The 16,014-nt window shown below is 33.0% G+C and overlaps 1 protein-coding gene across 3 annotated transcripts in view; it reads right to left on the bottom strand.

The window, feature by feature from the left end:
• LOC130451180 (transcription factor Sox-19a) overlaps positions 1-16,014 on the bottom strand; it is an 82,834-nt gene that overhangs the window by 62,369 nt on the left and 4,451 nt on the right. For all 3 annotated transcript variants that reach the window (XM_056790016.1, XM_056790014.1, XM_056790017.1), the window contains exon 2: positions 5,097-5,338. In XM_056790016.1, coding sequence (XP_056645994.1) covers positions 5,097-5,338 — 242 coding nt within the window. The remainder of the gene's footprint in view (positions 1-5,096; positions 5,339-16,014) is intronic.

A 16,014-nucleotide genomic window follows, 5' to 3' on the forward strand; every position in this document is an offset into this window, starting at 1 on the left:
GGGAGCCCTATGCATTATTCATACCATATTTAGATCATCTACGAAGTTTCTGATCGACAAGTGACAGTATACAGCTGCTGTTTCACGGCTATCTGGACTTTCGAGTGTTTTCTTATGCACCTCACCCATATTTTCTATTTTTTTGTTTGAATTTGGTTCTGGCGCAACATATAATTGGAATAACATTAGAGGGCTCACTGAAGTTTTAAAAATGTTAAGATTCAGAGACGTACTTTAAATAGTAAGAGATCTACACATAAACATTAAAATAATGCTTTGTTGCGTGTAGTCAATCGGTTTTCAGACATTTTGAAGCATAGCCTTATAAATATTTACTGTTTTACTAGTAATTAGTAAATAGAAAATATGTTACGGAGGAAAAATATTAAGTTGTTCGGTAAAATCGAACTCTGCAATAGAATTATTGATAGGAATTAAGGTACTGGCAATATCGATGGAAGGAACAGAAATAAGAAAAGTAGAATAATCCATATTATAGGTTATTATAACATATATTGATTATAACATTTTAAAATCAACTTACTCAGAGTATACAGTCCACCACAACTTTTGACGAAATCTTTCATAAACCTAGCCGAAATATTGGTGCGGAACCAAAACGGGAATTTTTGGATTCACTTTGCATGCTGTTGAGCACTTCCATCATGTATAAATTTCGAGATTAAAGTAAGACCGGTAATGTATTTCTTAAAAAACATGATTTTGAAATAACATGAGGAGGTCAGAAGGTCACAAACGCTACATTGATATATTGACATTTTCATCTGCTAAATAAATACGAATAAAGTTGATAATGTTTGGTATGTGCGCGCCTCTCTCTCTCTCTCTCTCTCCCTGTCTCATACCGTAAGACGTTGATTATTTGGATAAAGATCATTAATAAAAAAGTTCGTTTCATTTAAATGTAATATATTATAGAACCTTATTCTACCTATCTTCAATACATTGGAAACCCCATAACCCTCGAGAAAACCTGATTTGGAATTTTGAGCTTTCCTACCATAGGTATTGCATCAATAAATCTATTGAGCCTAACTGACAATGAATTTTCCAAACTATTCAAGTTGATTTTGGCAAAAATATTGGCTCCTTCTATTTTTCCTTTTTACCTTTCCAGGTGCCAGAGGTCAATGTTTCCACTCTGTCCTGTCTCCTGCTAATCAATTCAATTCCTTCCGGGTTTTTCCTTTCTTATATCCCACCTCTCTTATTTAGTTAATCTTGATGGTATTTCCTGCTTCGATCACTTTTCTTGTAATCTCATCCCAATTTAGATGTTTTCTCTTCATTTGTCTTATTATTGGCTCATGTTTTATCTCTCCATTTCTATGTTTTTCTCTCTTCGTTTTTCCTCTATTTTCTTAGGTGTCTCATTTCAATTGTGTTCATCTGATTTCTAATTGTCCAGTTTTTCTGCTGCTTATATTATGCTATTGTGTGGGAGTGTAAACTAACTCAAAAGATTCATAACCATATCAGCTAAGAAGTCTGAAGAACTTCTCGTGATGACAGGAAACTACATGAAACTGATGGTCGGTCTCCTGACAGGACACTGTCCCGTCAAATACCACCTCAAGACAATGAGCATGGCAGAGGACGCCAACTGTACACTGTGAACAACTAAGAATGTCCTGCCCATTTCGCTGTTGGGCGTAAGTACCTTGAAGGAATAGTACTAACACCTAGTGAAGTGGGACACAAAAACATCAAAAAAATCGCCTTATTTGGAAGGAATATAAGTATTTTGGAAGCAGAATAATAAAATGTAGAGTATTTTACAAAATATCTTTTAGGTATAGGTGCGGAGGCACTCCCCAAAACAATCTTCAAGTACTTAGTTGTCAGTAGCAAAATTTTGGAATGTTATGTATTTCATAGACTGCCTCGTTCCACCCCTGATTTTTTTTTGAATTTTTTACGGTCCGTTCTAGTACAACTAAAAATATTGAAATAACATTAGAAGGCTCACCAATGTTTGTATAGGTACGAATGAGATAGATAACAATGTCGTTGTTAAAACAACATCTGTTATGAGCCTTTAATTGTTTGAAGAGTGTGATTATTCACATATATGTGTACATAGACAAACAAATGTGTGATGTTTAGCAACTGGGCGTTAACGCTGATACCATGTGTTTAAGTGGAGTTCAAACATAAAACTCTTAAAAAATTGTAAAACGATATATATGAAGATGCTACTTATATGAAAAAATCAAATACGATTGTTTGTAAATAGATGAATTGAATTGGAATAAAAAAAATGAAAAATATTTGCATTTATTAAGAACCGGAGTATAAGTTTATCATTTTTATTTTAACATTCAGAGCGATTGGTCGTCTTATGTACATGCTCAAAGATCCATCGCAAAAATCAGTGAATTAAATTACAATCATCCACTCTATTCGCCAGACTTGGCTCTGGTAGTCTTTCGCATTCTCACTTCACGAATTAAATCCATAGATTACAACTACATTTGATTTTAGGGAAAAAATGATAAAATCGAAACAATATTTATCAATACGAACAGAATATTGAAGTTAGTTTTAAAATTTCTTTTTTCCAATTATTCTAATCATAGATTTGTGAAAATATGCATTATTTACTGAATAAACAGTGAAGTGTTTCATTTTATATATCTAATTCGATATTTGAAACGAAACCTTATTTCTATTATAAAGATTTTCATAGTTTATTCAAATCATACTATCAGTATCATTATATCTAGCAACGCCCACCCAAATTTGAATCATTGATGAAACATTTCTGCAATTTCAATATATTTTATTACTGTTGTTAATATTCCTTAGTACTTAAGCTGACGATTGAAATTTCCTTCTTTAGAAAAAATTCAAACATTGCATCTGAGCTTAAAACATGTCGTAAATATATAAAACCACCTTTAGTCGCCTTTAGTAAGTCGTAATGATAAAATTATCATAGACGCGCTAATTGGTCTGGGTATCCTGTGTTTGTAAAATGAATTTTTTAAACATATTTGTCAGTCAAACGGTAGACAACATCTAAAATATTTGTTTATCTAAGGGCGCCAAGAGATTTGTTTAAATTGGCTACTGGGAAATAAACTACCACCTTACACGCATTTTGTTCTAAATTGTTCTAAATAAAATGTATTCTCTGTTATTAGAGCTTCTGGGTTAATGTTTGACCAAATCTGTACGTTTTTTACCAGGTAAAATTCAAGACAATAATCTACATTTGTCAAACTTGTATTTATGTTATTTGAACGGGTCCTAAATATAATTCCAATAAGTTATGCAATATTTTAATACTATAAAGTACTCTTAAATTAAAATTAACTACTTTTATTGCTATAGTCCCTATATGCATTTGATCTGTACTAAAAGGCGATGGCACAATCACCTACGAGTCCATCTATAAAGGACCCCATTTTGAAATCGATTTTTCCTAGTGACTAATATAAAACAGTGAAGTAGCCTTTTTTCAACGCGACTCTATATTTTTGTAAATATTCCGCATCAATTCGTTAAGCGTCACATTGCAGAAGGTACTTTGATATATTTCTTATCCTCTATTTCTACTTCCGTGCGTGAAGTACGTATTTTAGACACACTTTACACACTAGTGCGTGAGAGAACTTATTATTAAGGCCTCCGTAGTATAGTCGCTAGAGTACGAGGCTCACATGCGGTAGGTCACAGGTTTAAGTCGCGCTCATGCTATTTTTATTTTTCTTCTTATGTAGTAATAATTATATTTCGGTGTCATTTATGCACAATAATCAAATTCGTCGTAAAAAGGCTACTTTACACACTTGTTACATAAATAACTATTAACTAGCTTTATACAAAGTTTCAACTTGCTGCTTTTATTCATTTTATTTATTATAGTAGAGCTCGAACGACCACTTAGACAAGTTGTTTTGAAATATATCTCAAATTTAGCGCTGTTATAAAATTTTTAACTAAAGAAGGATTAACACCAACAAAAACAGAATGGAGACTGTTTATGGTGACTTGCGTCCATCATTTTTTTCAACAATTAAAAATTGGTGTAAGCTATTTCGTTGGGGACAAGAGTCATTAGCGGGGCGGCGCCTAAAAACAAAAGGAATTCCAGCACAGACCGGAATTTTCAATTTAAATATAACAAAAATTAGTACAAGGTGGTTACCTCGAATTCTCAGCGCCATGCTAAAGAAGCTTCGAGTAGAATGTTGTGAGCGATTTTTAGAGCTTTGCGGCAAGTACCAAGAGAGTGTAATGTAAGAGATTTCCTACCAAAAAAAAAACAAAGATCACGAAAAGCTCCAAATACGTGATGGCTACAATATTTTGGGACTGAGTGGGTATTCTTTTGATCGACATTAAGGAATTAAAAAAAAAACCGTGAACGTAACGTTACTCTGACTTAATAATAAGATAGTTGCGTCTACTATTATCGAAAAAAGGCACGGCAAAATCAGCCGAGATATGCATTTGCTTCATGACAATGCTTCAGTATACACTGCTTGGTTTTCCACGGCTACTCTACACGAAAATGACTTCACAGAGATTGAACATCGACCATATAGCTCTGATCTGGCTCCATCCGATTACTTTTTGTTCGCAAAGGTGAAGGGAGAGGTAGGGGTAAAAGTTACATCATATTTTTTCAATTGCTTAGAAGCTTTAGTCAGACGCTCTGAAAAGTGAGTGGAAATAAAGGGAGAATATATTGGAAAATTATATTTTTATTATTTATGACCTTTCTTTCCATGTTAACTTATGGACCGCCCTACGAATATATATTTTATATATATAAGTGTGGCAAGAGAGGAAATAACATGTTTCTTCATCTTAAACTATTCAGGAAGTGGTTGCAATGTTTATCAGAATATTTTCCGATAAAATAGCGCTGATTTTCTCTGGATAAATTTCCATGAATTTTGACTACAAAAAATTATTCGTTTAACTGCATCAACCAATGAGCTAATTTAGTTATTAGATTCTTTATATAGGTACAAAGAAAACAAGACTTGCTCTGCTCCACTTGATACGCACCTAATTTATGAGAAGCTTCTTAAGGAGTGCGCGTGAAAAGATTTTTGACTTACCCAGCCTCTTGGAGATCTCGGAATTGTGCATTTTCGGATTCTCTTGTGCGATTTTCCGCCGTTGCAATCTAGACCATACCATAAAGGCATTCATAGGTCTCTTAATATGGTCCTCTTGTTTCTTGATCGCTTGACTTGATTGTATCGATTGGGGGACTCCCAAGGCGGCTCCGCCTAAGGAAGCCATCCTTGAAAGTCCCTCAGCGGCGCTGAATCCGCGGTCACACATTTGGCTGACGGAGCTGTAAAGAAAGTAAGTAGTTTTATTTGATAAGAATATCAAATATATAAATTTTTGTCTGTTTTCTTTTTGTCTTAATGAGGTACAAACATATTTAATCTGATTACAAAATAAAGCGAAAATATTTAGAGAATGGCTAAAGTGAAGGTATTGAAATATTTTACTTTTGTTTTAGCATATGCTACTTTTTGTTCAACTGCTATAGACTATTAGTAGGATAGGTTATTCAACAATATTAGAAACGACCAATAATAATAAGTACAGTAACCAAAATTTTCACATTACAGATTGTCATTCAAAAAATATATAGTTTTATATTTAATCAATGAAGATGAATTTGGATTGTCCAATTCCAAAACGAACCATTGTTCCATTCTTTCAATACTTACTATACATCATCTCTGTGTCTTTCTACCCTTCCAATTGTTAGACGTGGGAGTTGGCTTTCTTTTATTTTCGGGTCTTCTCATCAATGTCTCCAAACTTCTTCATTTCTTTTAAGTTTTTGTTTGAGGTAGTACCTCGTAATTTGTTCCTTCTAATCTCAGTAGCCGGGTTGTTTTTATCTATCAGGTCTTCCTTTACTTCAGTTTCTTATTGCTCTAGTTTCGTATATTCTTATAATTCTTTCTCACTTAACCTTTTCACATATCCGAACCATCTTAGTTGATTATCTTCTATGTGTTGTTCTCCAGGTTTTTTATTTAATATTTGTCTGTATATTTCGTATCTTAAGCGGTCTAATGGGGGCTTGTTTTCAATTTTTCGGAGGATTGCCATTTCCATTATTTGTATCTTTTTGGATAAGTTTTTTTGGATGCAACGGACAGTATTTTTGAACCATTCAAATTATAATAAATAATAAATAAAAAACTGAATAAAACTGATAAAAAATAATGACAGTAGTGTTCTCTATTGTAAACGATCCAAAATTTTTATAACGCAAAATACAAGAATATTTCATCAAGTAAATACATAGTAACAACTCTTTTATAAAACGAAAAGTGAATTGGGAGCAAAGGATAACCATAAATGGATGCTTTCTGGTCTCTTATCACAAAGAGTAAAAACTACTAAATATTTGTTATGTAAAAAGCAAGCAAAAGAGGGTAAACCCTATTGGAATCCAGTAGCTGGAGTGGAAACTACTGAAATGGTTCTATCAGATAGTTCCTCTGCTGATCTGACACTTCTCCAATTTGTCGAATTGCTCGAACCATCGGATTGGTGGATATAGTAGGAAAGAGAGGTATAACATTGAAAGAATTTCTGCTTTCTAATTTCAAATACGTTTTGTCTTCTATTCTCCTTAGGTATTCCATTTCAGCAGCCTGCAGCCTGAATTTGTGTTTATTAGTCAGAGATGTACACAATAGATCAAAAGTTTTCACCCACCCCATAATCCATCCATTAAATCTCAAAATAATACACGGTGTCTTAAAAACCAAAAATAATAGTGTGCGTTATTTGTTTACTTTAGACGAGTGCATGTTTATATTTTGTCGGTGAGTACAAGTTAAAACTTGTAAGTACCGACTGATTGTTTATTATTTTTTAGCTGTGCATTATTTCTTCGTTGTTTATGATTGTAGCTTAGTCCCAGTTAGTCCTGTGAGACACAAGAACGTGCTATGATTCATACTTTTTGGATCAATACACCTTTTTGTGGAGTTTTTTGTATTGTTTCCGTTCTCGCAAATTCAGACTCATAAGTTTTAAAATGGGTAAAACCAAGGAACTATCGGTTGAAGCTAGAGAATATAAAAATTGAATACATGGGGTGATGAGTCAAGTTTTGAGATTTGTGGGTCTAAGAGGAGAGTTTTTGTGCGCAGGTCAAACGAAGAACGGATCCATGTGTAATTCCTACTGTAAAATACAGTGGAGGCTCGGTCATGGGGACATTTTCGACACAAGGCCTCTGGAGACCTGGTAAAAATTGGAAGGATTTTGTAATTTTATTATTGCTATATTCTAATTGTTCTTTAAAATATAAATATCAAAATCGATCGTATTGTTTTTATTTGTTGTGTATCACGCAAACTATAGGGTGAGCAATAACTTTTGACCAGTAATGTAAGTTAGAATCGAGCGGTTAACGAAGACTTGGTGGAGCAGTGGCGAACAGGCATCGAAGTGATCATCCTCGTAGAAATCTATGAGTTTACGACACTGAAGTGTCGATATCAGAAGATTTACTAAAGAGGTAATTTCCAATACTGCAGTGCGTAGAAGATGATTTTGGCAGGTTCAATATAGAAAACCTTTTAGAGATTTAGCAATCACTACAATGAACGCGAGCTCAGGATATTTGTCTCATCTGTGCTTTTTACATATGATTTATATGATATGAACAAAAATTATTTAGTAAGCGATCATTATGCAATAAAACTTTTCGAAGAAGAGTATTAAAACATCTACCTGATAATGAAAGGTCTACTTATGTCCAAAATGTAATGTACTTTTTAATTCTTCTTCCGTAACAAAACGGGAGAAAATTTTGTTTTTATAGACGACAATGCATCCAGCATGAATCTTTTTGAATATGTGTGTGATCATATGATTAGAGCAAGTGAAAAAATCCAGCCGCTATTGTCCAACAACTTGTTAATGCAGGTATTGTAAAATGGAGGAATATCCCTGAAGCAATTATTTGATAAACAAAGAATAGCTTCTTTAATCACTTATAGAAGGGAAAACATTTACTATCAATCAAATTTTTTTTGTGAAAATTCAAGGTTTTAATAAGTTTCAATAATCACAATGATATTTTCCAATATGACGACTACAAACACGATTTTTTGTGGGTACTTCTTAAGAGCCTTCATAACTTCAGCTCACGATAGTTTGCTAGATTAAAGGGTGCAATACTTTTGAAAGCCAGTGTACAAACGAGAGATTCAAACCAGAATGAAATAAAAAATCTTAATTAAATCCAGCAGATAAAGCACCATTGTCAATGCAGTCCATTCTAAAATACAATTTGTTTTCATAATAAAATTTATTCGATATAATAAATTTATCATTGAAAGGAAAAACAAAGCAATTCCATCCTGATGGAATAAACACAAAACCTCTAAATGCTAAATAGAATTATGCCATGAATATCTTAAAATATAACATAGAAGGAAGGAAGACAATAAAATCATGAGCATGAATGCACTGTGTATAGAAAATCCCTTCAAAGTTAGCACTGGTTTACAATTCCAATTAGCGCATTATCTACATTTTTCAGCATAGGTAATATTCCACAAGCTTTATGAGAGTAACGTTTGGTTTATCTGTTATATACCATACTCCATTTCAAGATTTATTAAAATTACGTACACCATTAGTTTTCGGAAACACACGAGGTGAGCAGTGTAATTATATTGGAATTGAATGAAAGAGAAACTAATGCAAGTATATATTTGAGTCTGTGGTCAAGTACATCATATAAAATATGTCTTCACGTAGTTTCAAATACGATATTAGGAAAATAGCTCGCGTTAATACGTTAGTTCACTATTTTTGAGCATATCTCTATGTTGACTATAACTCAACAGTTGGTCTTATGATAACTAGAGTCCCATTCTGACAGATAGAATATGACCATAATTAATGAACAGCATAGATTGCCAAAAATGTTGTAAAAATCCTCAAGAAGTGGATATTTTTCAGCACCGTTACTATGTGAATTACTGCGAAATAATGCTCATGTACAGGAGATTCCTGATTACGTTATTTTTTAGTTCATTTGTAATGGCAAATAAAACACTACTTTCTTCTTATTCACCTTTACTACATCATTAAACCATAAACCAATAAGTAGTGGACTGTATTTACTGTTTAACTAAATTGTACATTGAAACTAAAACATTTATACACTCTTGCTAATTGACATCAACCAAAATACATAATATATAAATATATCTATACGATAGTAGCGCGCCAATAATCACACACACGCTACCAAGGCCAAAAATCAAGTGTTACATTTCTTTTTCTATTTATCTTACGGACCAGAGCTCGCCGACTAGACAAGCAAAAAAAGGTCTAAAAATAAAAACCACAATACAGCTTGTTGCCACGGTAACAAAATTCAGTATATGCGACGAACAGATTAATAACATGAAAGAAATATACATATATACGAGGTGCGTTCACAACACCTCATAATGTTAAAATGTACAGGTGGGAAATAGGAAGATAATTACCTGATAATTTGGAGGTATAAGATTTTTAATGGTGAAGAGAAATAATGAGAATTCTTGATATATAAGATATAGCAATTGTTTTATAATCTCATCCCAACCATACCTGAAAATACTACAATCAGGGAGTATTAAGTTTAGATGAAAAATATAGTAAAGAGCCTATTAACATTGGTAGAATTTTCTTAATCCCGCTGCAGTTTACAATAGTCCCAAAAAATACTTTGCTAGGTATATTTTGAGTGCACTTCATATGAATACGCGAAGATTGCGTACATCTGCAATTTAATGAAAATTGCGTACATTCCTCCAAGTTGATATTTTATTAGGGTGAGATAAGGCCTGGCCATAAAGTTGCAGCTTGTGACAGACGAAGAAAACCTAACCCCAAGCTATGTTTATTTAACAATATATGTGGGCTATACATTATTTAGATGTTTTAGTATTAGTGGCTACTCAGTTACACTACATCATATAGTAAGTTTTATGTAATTAATAAGAACTGATTTGTTTTTTTAAGTCTAATATATCTAGTCAACAGCTAGGCGTCGTTCTTAGTGGTGTACGCTTTCTTCGCCTGTCACATTCCGCTGCCTCAAACCCTGTACACAATCGTGCAGCTCTACGAAAGTTTTGCGACACCATTTGTATACCTCTCGACATCATCTGCTGAAGTTTAGAATCGCCACTTTACTATTCGTAGAATTCCAGTTTGTCCTTCACCGAATATGGGGACAATTAAATGTTTTCGAGAGATATTTAGTGTAGCAGATTTTTTAATAGATTTTTCTCTATACTCTCCCGAACAGCGTGCCAGCCACCTGGCTGCCGATAAAAGTTACTTTTATTAATGCGCATCATATCTTTACAGGCAACAATTTTGATTTTTAAGCAATTTCATGAAGATATTTATCTCTTTCACTTCACTCAAAATGTTTTTAACAGCATGAATTCATTAATGCCAGATATTTATTGTTATTGAAAATAATGTCACAGAAACTATAAACCAAAAGTAATTTTAATATTATTTTATTAATAGACAAATATGTATAAATGCAATCTGTCAGGCATTAATTTGGTTGCCAAGCCACTAGTCAAACCAATTTAGTAGTTATAAAAATGTATGTAAGTACTTGAACTTACTTGAACGTACATTTGCCACAATGGAAAAATTCATATGTCACATGTATGGGGTGTCTTTAAATGTTAATGCTGCTCCTTTCTATTCACTTTCCAAAACTAATCAATCGAAAGATTCTGATGATAATTTCGAAAAAACGCCAAAGCTTAAATTCGTCAAGCTTATCACCGTGTAAAGCTGAATTATGTCAGGATTTCATGCGAGTGTGGTATGTAACAAAGTTTGGGAGAAATATCCATTCATTTAAAAAATCCGTCATCTTTATCACCGTTAGTTTCCGATTGGATCATCAATAGCAATAAAAATGATTTCATTTGGTTTGCTAGGGAGCAGTTTCCATCATCAGTGGCTAACATTACAATAAAAAGTATTATTTCTATGATTAATTAAGAGGGTAAATTATTATTTAAGTCGTGGTAACCTCATAATGATTTTTTTGCTTCACAATCAACTCTAGAAAACTAGAATGCAACGCAACATGATTATAATGATATTGCTGATGTCGAGAATAATAGTTATAGTGATGATTAAGGAAATCCAAATATGAAAATAGAAACCCGAAATATTTAAATCAATTAGTCAAATTGAATAAGAACTCATACTATTCCCGTATTCTACTCACACTCAGAGAGTCTATCATTAAAAAACGAAACCCACCATGCTTAGTCAACAAACAAACAGCTTGGCAGAATATCCAAACTATGTTAGAAGAACAAATCAATCTCTTAAGTCTTAAAAACAAAGAAGACAAGGATGTTGAAATACTAATCAACTCTATCCAACAAGCTGCATGGGATAGTACCCCAACCTGATCACAAGGATAAAGGGCAATACCTACCCAAACGAAATAAGAGAACTAATACATGAAAAGCGCAAACTGAGACGCAGGTGGCATCAAACTAGAGCTTCAAAAGACAAAACTAGAGAGACTAATGCTATCCAACAACTAAAAACAAAAATCCAAAATAACAAGAATGAGACTATAAATGAGTACTTAACGAATGGACAAACGACGAGTCTACGGGATACTCACTATGGAAGGCGACCAAAAGATTGAAGAGACCAATTACCCAAAATCCTCCACTCAAAAACCAAGATGGTAGCTAGGCTAGAAACTGTCAACAAAATGCAAATAGATTTGTAGAACATTTAGCACACACTTTTACAGCTACCCAAGGTGACGTACGACTTGAAGAATTAATACAAAATAAAGGCAGCTTGAAAATAACATACTACTTCAACGAAAATATTCACAATGACTAAAATATCAACCCGAAGAAATCTCCTAGCTTTGACTTAATCACACGGGAAGGACTGAAACATTCACCAAAGAAAGCTACTAACAAATTAACGCATATTAGGCCAATATCACTATCACCAATAATATCAAAGCTATTGGAGAAAATATTAAGTCGTATACTTGAAGAAAGAAAACTAATACCTTCACATCAGTTTCGCTTCAGGGCAAACCACTTCACCATAGACCAAGTACACAGGATGTCACAGAAAAATCAGTAGAAGAAAGTCTGCTACTCTCAAATACAAATTGAGCACAATCTTGTCTAACTAATATGCCTAACTGTTTGAGTTCTATATAAAAAAACGAACCTTCAGTATAAACCAAGCAGATGCTTACTCAGATTTAGAGGAAATGAACGCGGAAGTCCTACAAGGTAGTGTTCTTGGGCCGGTCATTTACCTCTTATACAGTAGTGACATTCCTCAATTAGAAAACCACACTACATTTGGAGACGACAAAGCCATTTTGACTGTAGGCGATTCTCACGAAGAAGCAGCAGTTAACCTACAGACATTAATGAATAAAATTAATTATTGTACCAAAAAAATGGAGGATAAGTTTAAACAAAAAACAGTAGACGTTAAACAATTACCATATGCTAATACAGTAAAATATCTGGGGCTAACACTAGATGCGAAGTTATGCTGGAAACCTCAGATAAAAAAGGAACGACAAGTTGCTCGGAAAACAATACACTCTGTCAATTTTTGATAAACTACTTGTGTATGAATAAATCCTGTAAACGGTTTGGGCCTACGGGATTCAACAAAGGGGATGTGCCAACGAAAGAAACACCCAAATAATCCAGAGATTTCGAAATGAAGTGCTGAGGAGCATCGCTGATGCACCCTGGTACTTTATCTTCATCGGGACCATGAGCATCAAGGCAAGTTGCTTCAGATTGATTTATTAATTTCTCACTTCGGATTAATGATGAATTAGATTCCTCTATTTGTATTATTGCTCTAGAAACAAAGCTATAATTATCTTTCATATCTTTTATGTTTTATTTTTGTGTTTTTGTATAATTGCTTATCGTCAGTAAAGGATTGGGCATGTTCGTCAATTCTGGAGTTCAATTCTTTTAGTTAACATAAATGTTTCCAAAAAAAGGCTTCCAACCAATTTCCTTATCTCGGAAGATGAGTGTTGGGTGAACTATACTCTTATAAGAGCTTGGAGAAAGATTTTATTATATCTCAAATTAAATTAAAAAATTATATTTAGGAATAGGCGTAGGGAAAAAATTTTGAAAGAGTCCCTTGTGCACAGCTAGTCTCTACTGGATGAAATCGCGCAGACAATTTTTTCATCTTCAGTTCGGCATCAAGTATATTATATAGGCATTTCATGGTATGAGATACCACTCTACCACTCTAAAAAATATGTCTAATAATATTGATCATGAACTTTTCAACATTTTCATATACGGTAGCGGTTGTATGTGCTTCATTTGATGTTCTTCTGTGTGTATACACGTGGATTCGAATTGAAATCAACTATTCAAAACGCAAGTATTTAAACCTTACACGTTCTTCGAGACAACCATGAGATATGACTCAAATTCGGGCTTCTACCGTAGGCAAGCTTCAATAGGATCGATCATCTTTCATAAAGAGAGGAAATGTTAAGGACTAGCAAATAAAGGATAATGCTGATACGTATTTATATATGCCAATTAGACCTTCATCAATATTATTCTACAACGCAACTTGATTGTTGTTATAAGAAAACTGATGTACATGAGATTACGTTCAAATGAGAATAAATGCACAATGAAATGAGTTTTTCTCGAATTCAAACTATTGTGTAAGACATGTAGGTACTCAATAGATGTCTCTGTGTTCATACTATATCTTTATCAAGAATTAAAATTCAATAGTTGTATTTAATTTGGTGATAATAAATGTTCTATTTACTTAATTAAGGAATAAACGAACTATTCCCAGAATCTACTTGCCAATAGTAGGGATTTACTCAATTAACTGCAATAATTCAAATCCAAAGGATAAACTCAACGCCCGCTGACAGATAAATTAATAGAAAATTAACTTTATAATAATCTACAAATGATTTCTCCTATCCAAAGCAATTCTGACGGTACCGGGTCAACAAGAATATTTGTAAAGGGGATAAACAACCCCTACAGGACGTCGACAGGACGAAGTCCGACCAGCTAAGTAATCAACTTCCTGCCGTTGTCGGTATTGTTGTCCGCTATTTTTGGGGTATTGTGTTACGAGCTTGAAAATATGCCACTCGAGATCTCCAGATTGTCTGAGGAGTTATTAACGGCCTTTCGGCAATCGGACCTGTTGACTACCGATAGGAATAAGATACAATGGAGATTTAATACATATAAGAACCAATTTGCTAACAAACGCCGTACAAACTAGATTTATGGAATATATAGTAAGGAGCAAAATAGATCTGGCAAACAAGAATAATTATAGGAGATGGTTAAAACTTCAAATACATCAAATCAATGTATTTAAAATTAATTTTCCATCAAGTTTCCCTGATCATGTCCATATAAGTAACCTCTCAGGATCACCTTATTGAAAAATATTTCTTGTCATGTTATTCCGACGAGGTCCATACTAGGATCACATTAGCTTGACCCGTTTGAAAATAAATTAATTTTTCCTCGTGCTTTCCTGATCATGTTCATTCAAGGAATCTCTAAGATTTATCTTTTATAATTAAAGTTTGGATTAGTCAATTCGTCCCGAATATTTCTATGATCAAATAACTCATTTTAAACCATTTATTTTGAACCTCCTACGAGTTTCAATTTTACTTTTAGAAATTGCTTATTCATTTGGCTGTTGAATTTGATATCAAACTCCAAGAGAGTTCGTCAGGAATATAGAGAGTTGATATCAATCTAAATCAGATATAAATCTTTGCGTGAATAGAAATTTCTGAATATAGTCAACATCATAATATATAATATATAATATATCACTTCTATTATTTCATCATTGTTTATACTGGAAGCATTCGGATCTAACGAACGTTCTTTATCATTGGTTTACATCCAGTTATATGCCATTACGACTGTCAAAAGTTATCGTTGCTAATTTATTTATTTGAAAGTGTTTTGTTAGAAACGCATTGTATTCGCAAGTTTTTTCTATGAAATTTTGTACAAAAATATCGGAAAAGTGAAAAGTAATCTGAAGAAACATTGAAATTAAGAAAACATTAGTGATTAAAAAATTTGCAGTTGTTTTAGTTCTTCTTAAAGTGATGGTAGATACAAGTAAAGAAAATTTGTCCTCAGCATTGAAATTTCATTTATTACAGTACAAATTATTGACTTTATAACAAACTGAAAATTTATAAGAAATCAAAAAAAATAATTCAAGTGAAGTGATCAAGAAAGGGTTTGTCAAAAGAAGTGATGTAATAACAAAATTACTGTTTTATGATTTTGGAATAAAAAACAGTGCTTATAATTTGTTTTCTCTTGGTTTATCTAAAAATGTTACCTAAGTGGTGTTTATTGCTTTTATCAAACGTTTCTGGTAATATGAACAAAATTTATGGTAGATATAAGTTTCTATGATTTTTGCTTGTGTGAACCAGCAATATGTTGCATAATCGTGATTAGAGCAGTCAAGGCAATCCTGATGAACACCATGTGAAGTAATCCTGATCAGAACCATATAAGGTAATCTTAATAAGGGCAATATAAGGATCAGGTAGGTCATTATGATGTTTCATGGAAATGAGGAGGGAATTCTAATCTGGGTAGTGTTTTCCTAAAATTAATTCTCTTCTTCTATTCACGTCTAAAATTCTACGAGATATTTTGATTCATTTTACAAATTTCTTCCTAGTATTTTTAATAGAATAATACGCGGGTCAGGACCTCAATACTGATCTACGTTACATAGTTGCGGAATTACCTGATAAGGTCCTTATCCGGTCCTCACAAAAAATTCTAGTCTGGAAACTACTTACCCACTTACATATTGAAGAAAAATTTATTTTTAAACTAAAAATTTGAAATTACTACTAAAAATGATTGGAATTCT

Source organism: Diorhabda sublineata, chromosome X, assembly GCF_026230105.1.
Source record: "Diorhabda sublineata isolate icDioSubl1.1 chromosome X, icDioSubl1.1, whole genome shotgun sequence".
Lineage (NCBI taxonomy): Eukaryota > Metazoa > Arthropoda > Insecta > Coleoptera > Chrysomelidae > Diorhabda > Diorhabda sublineata.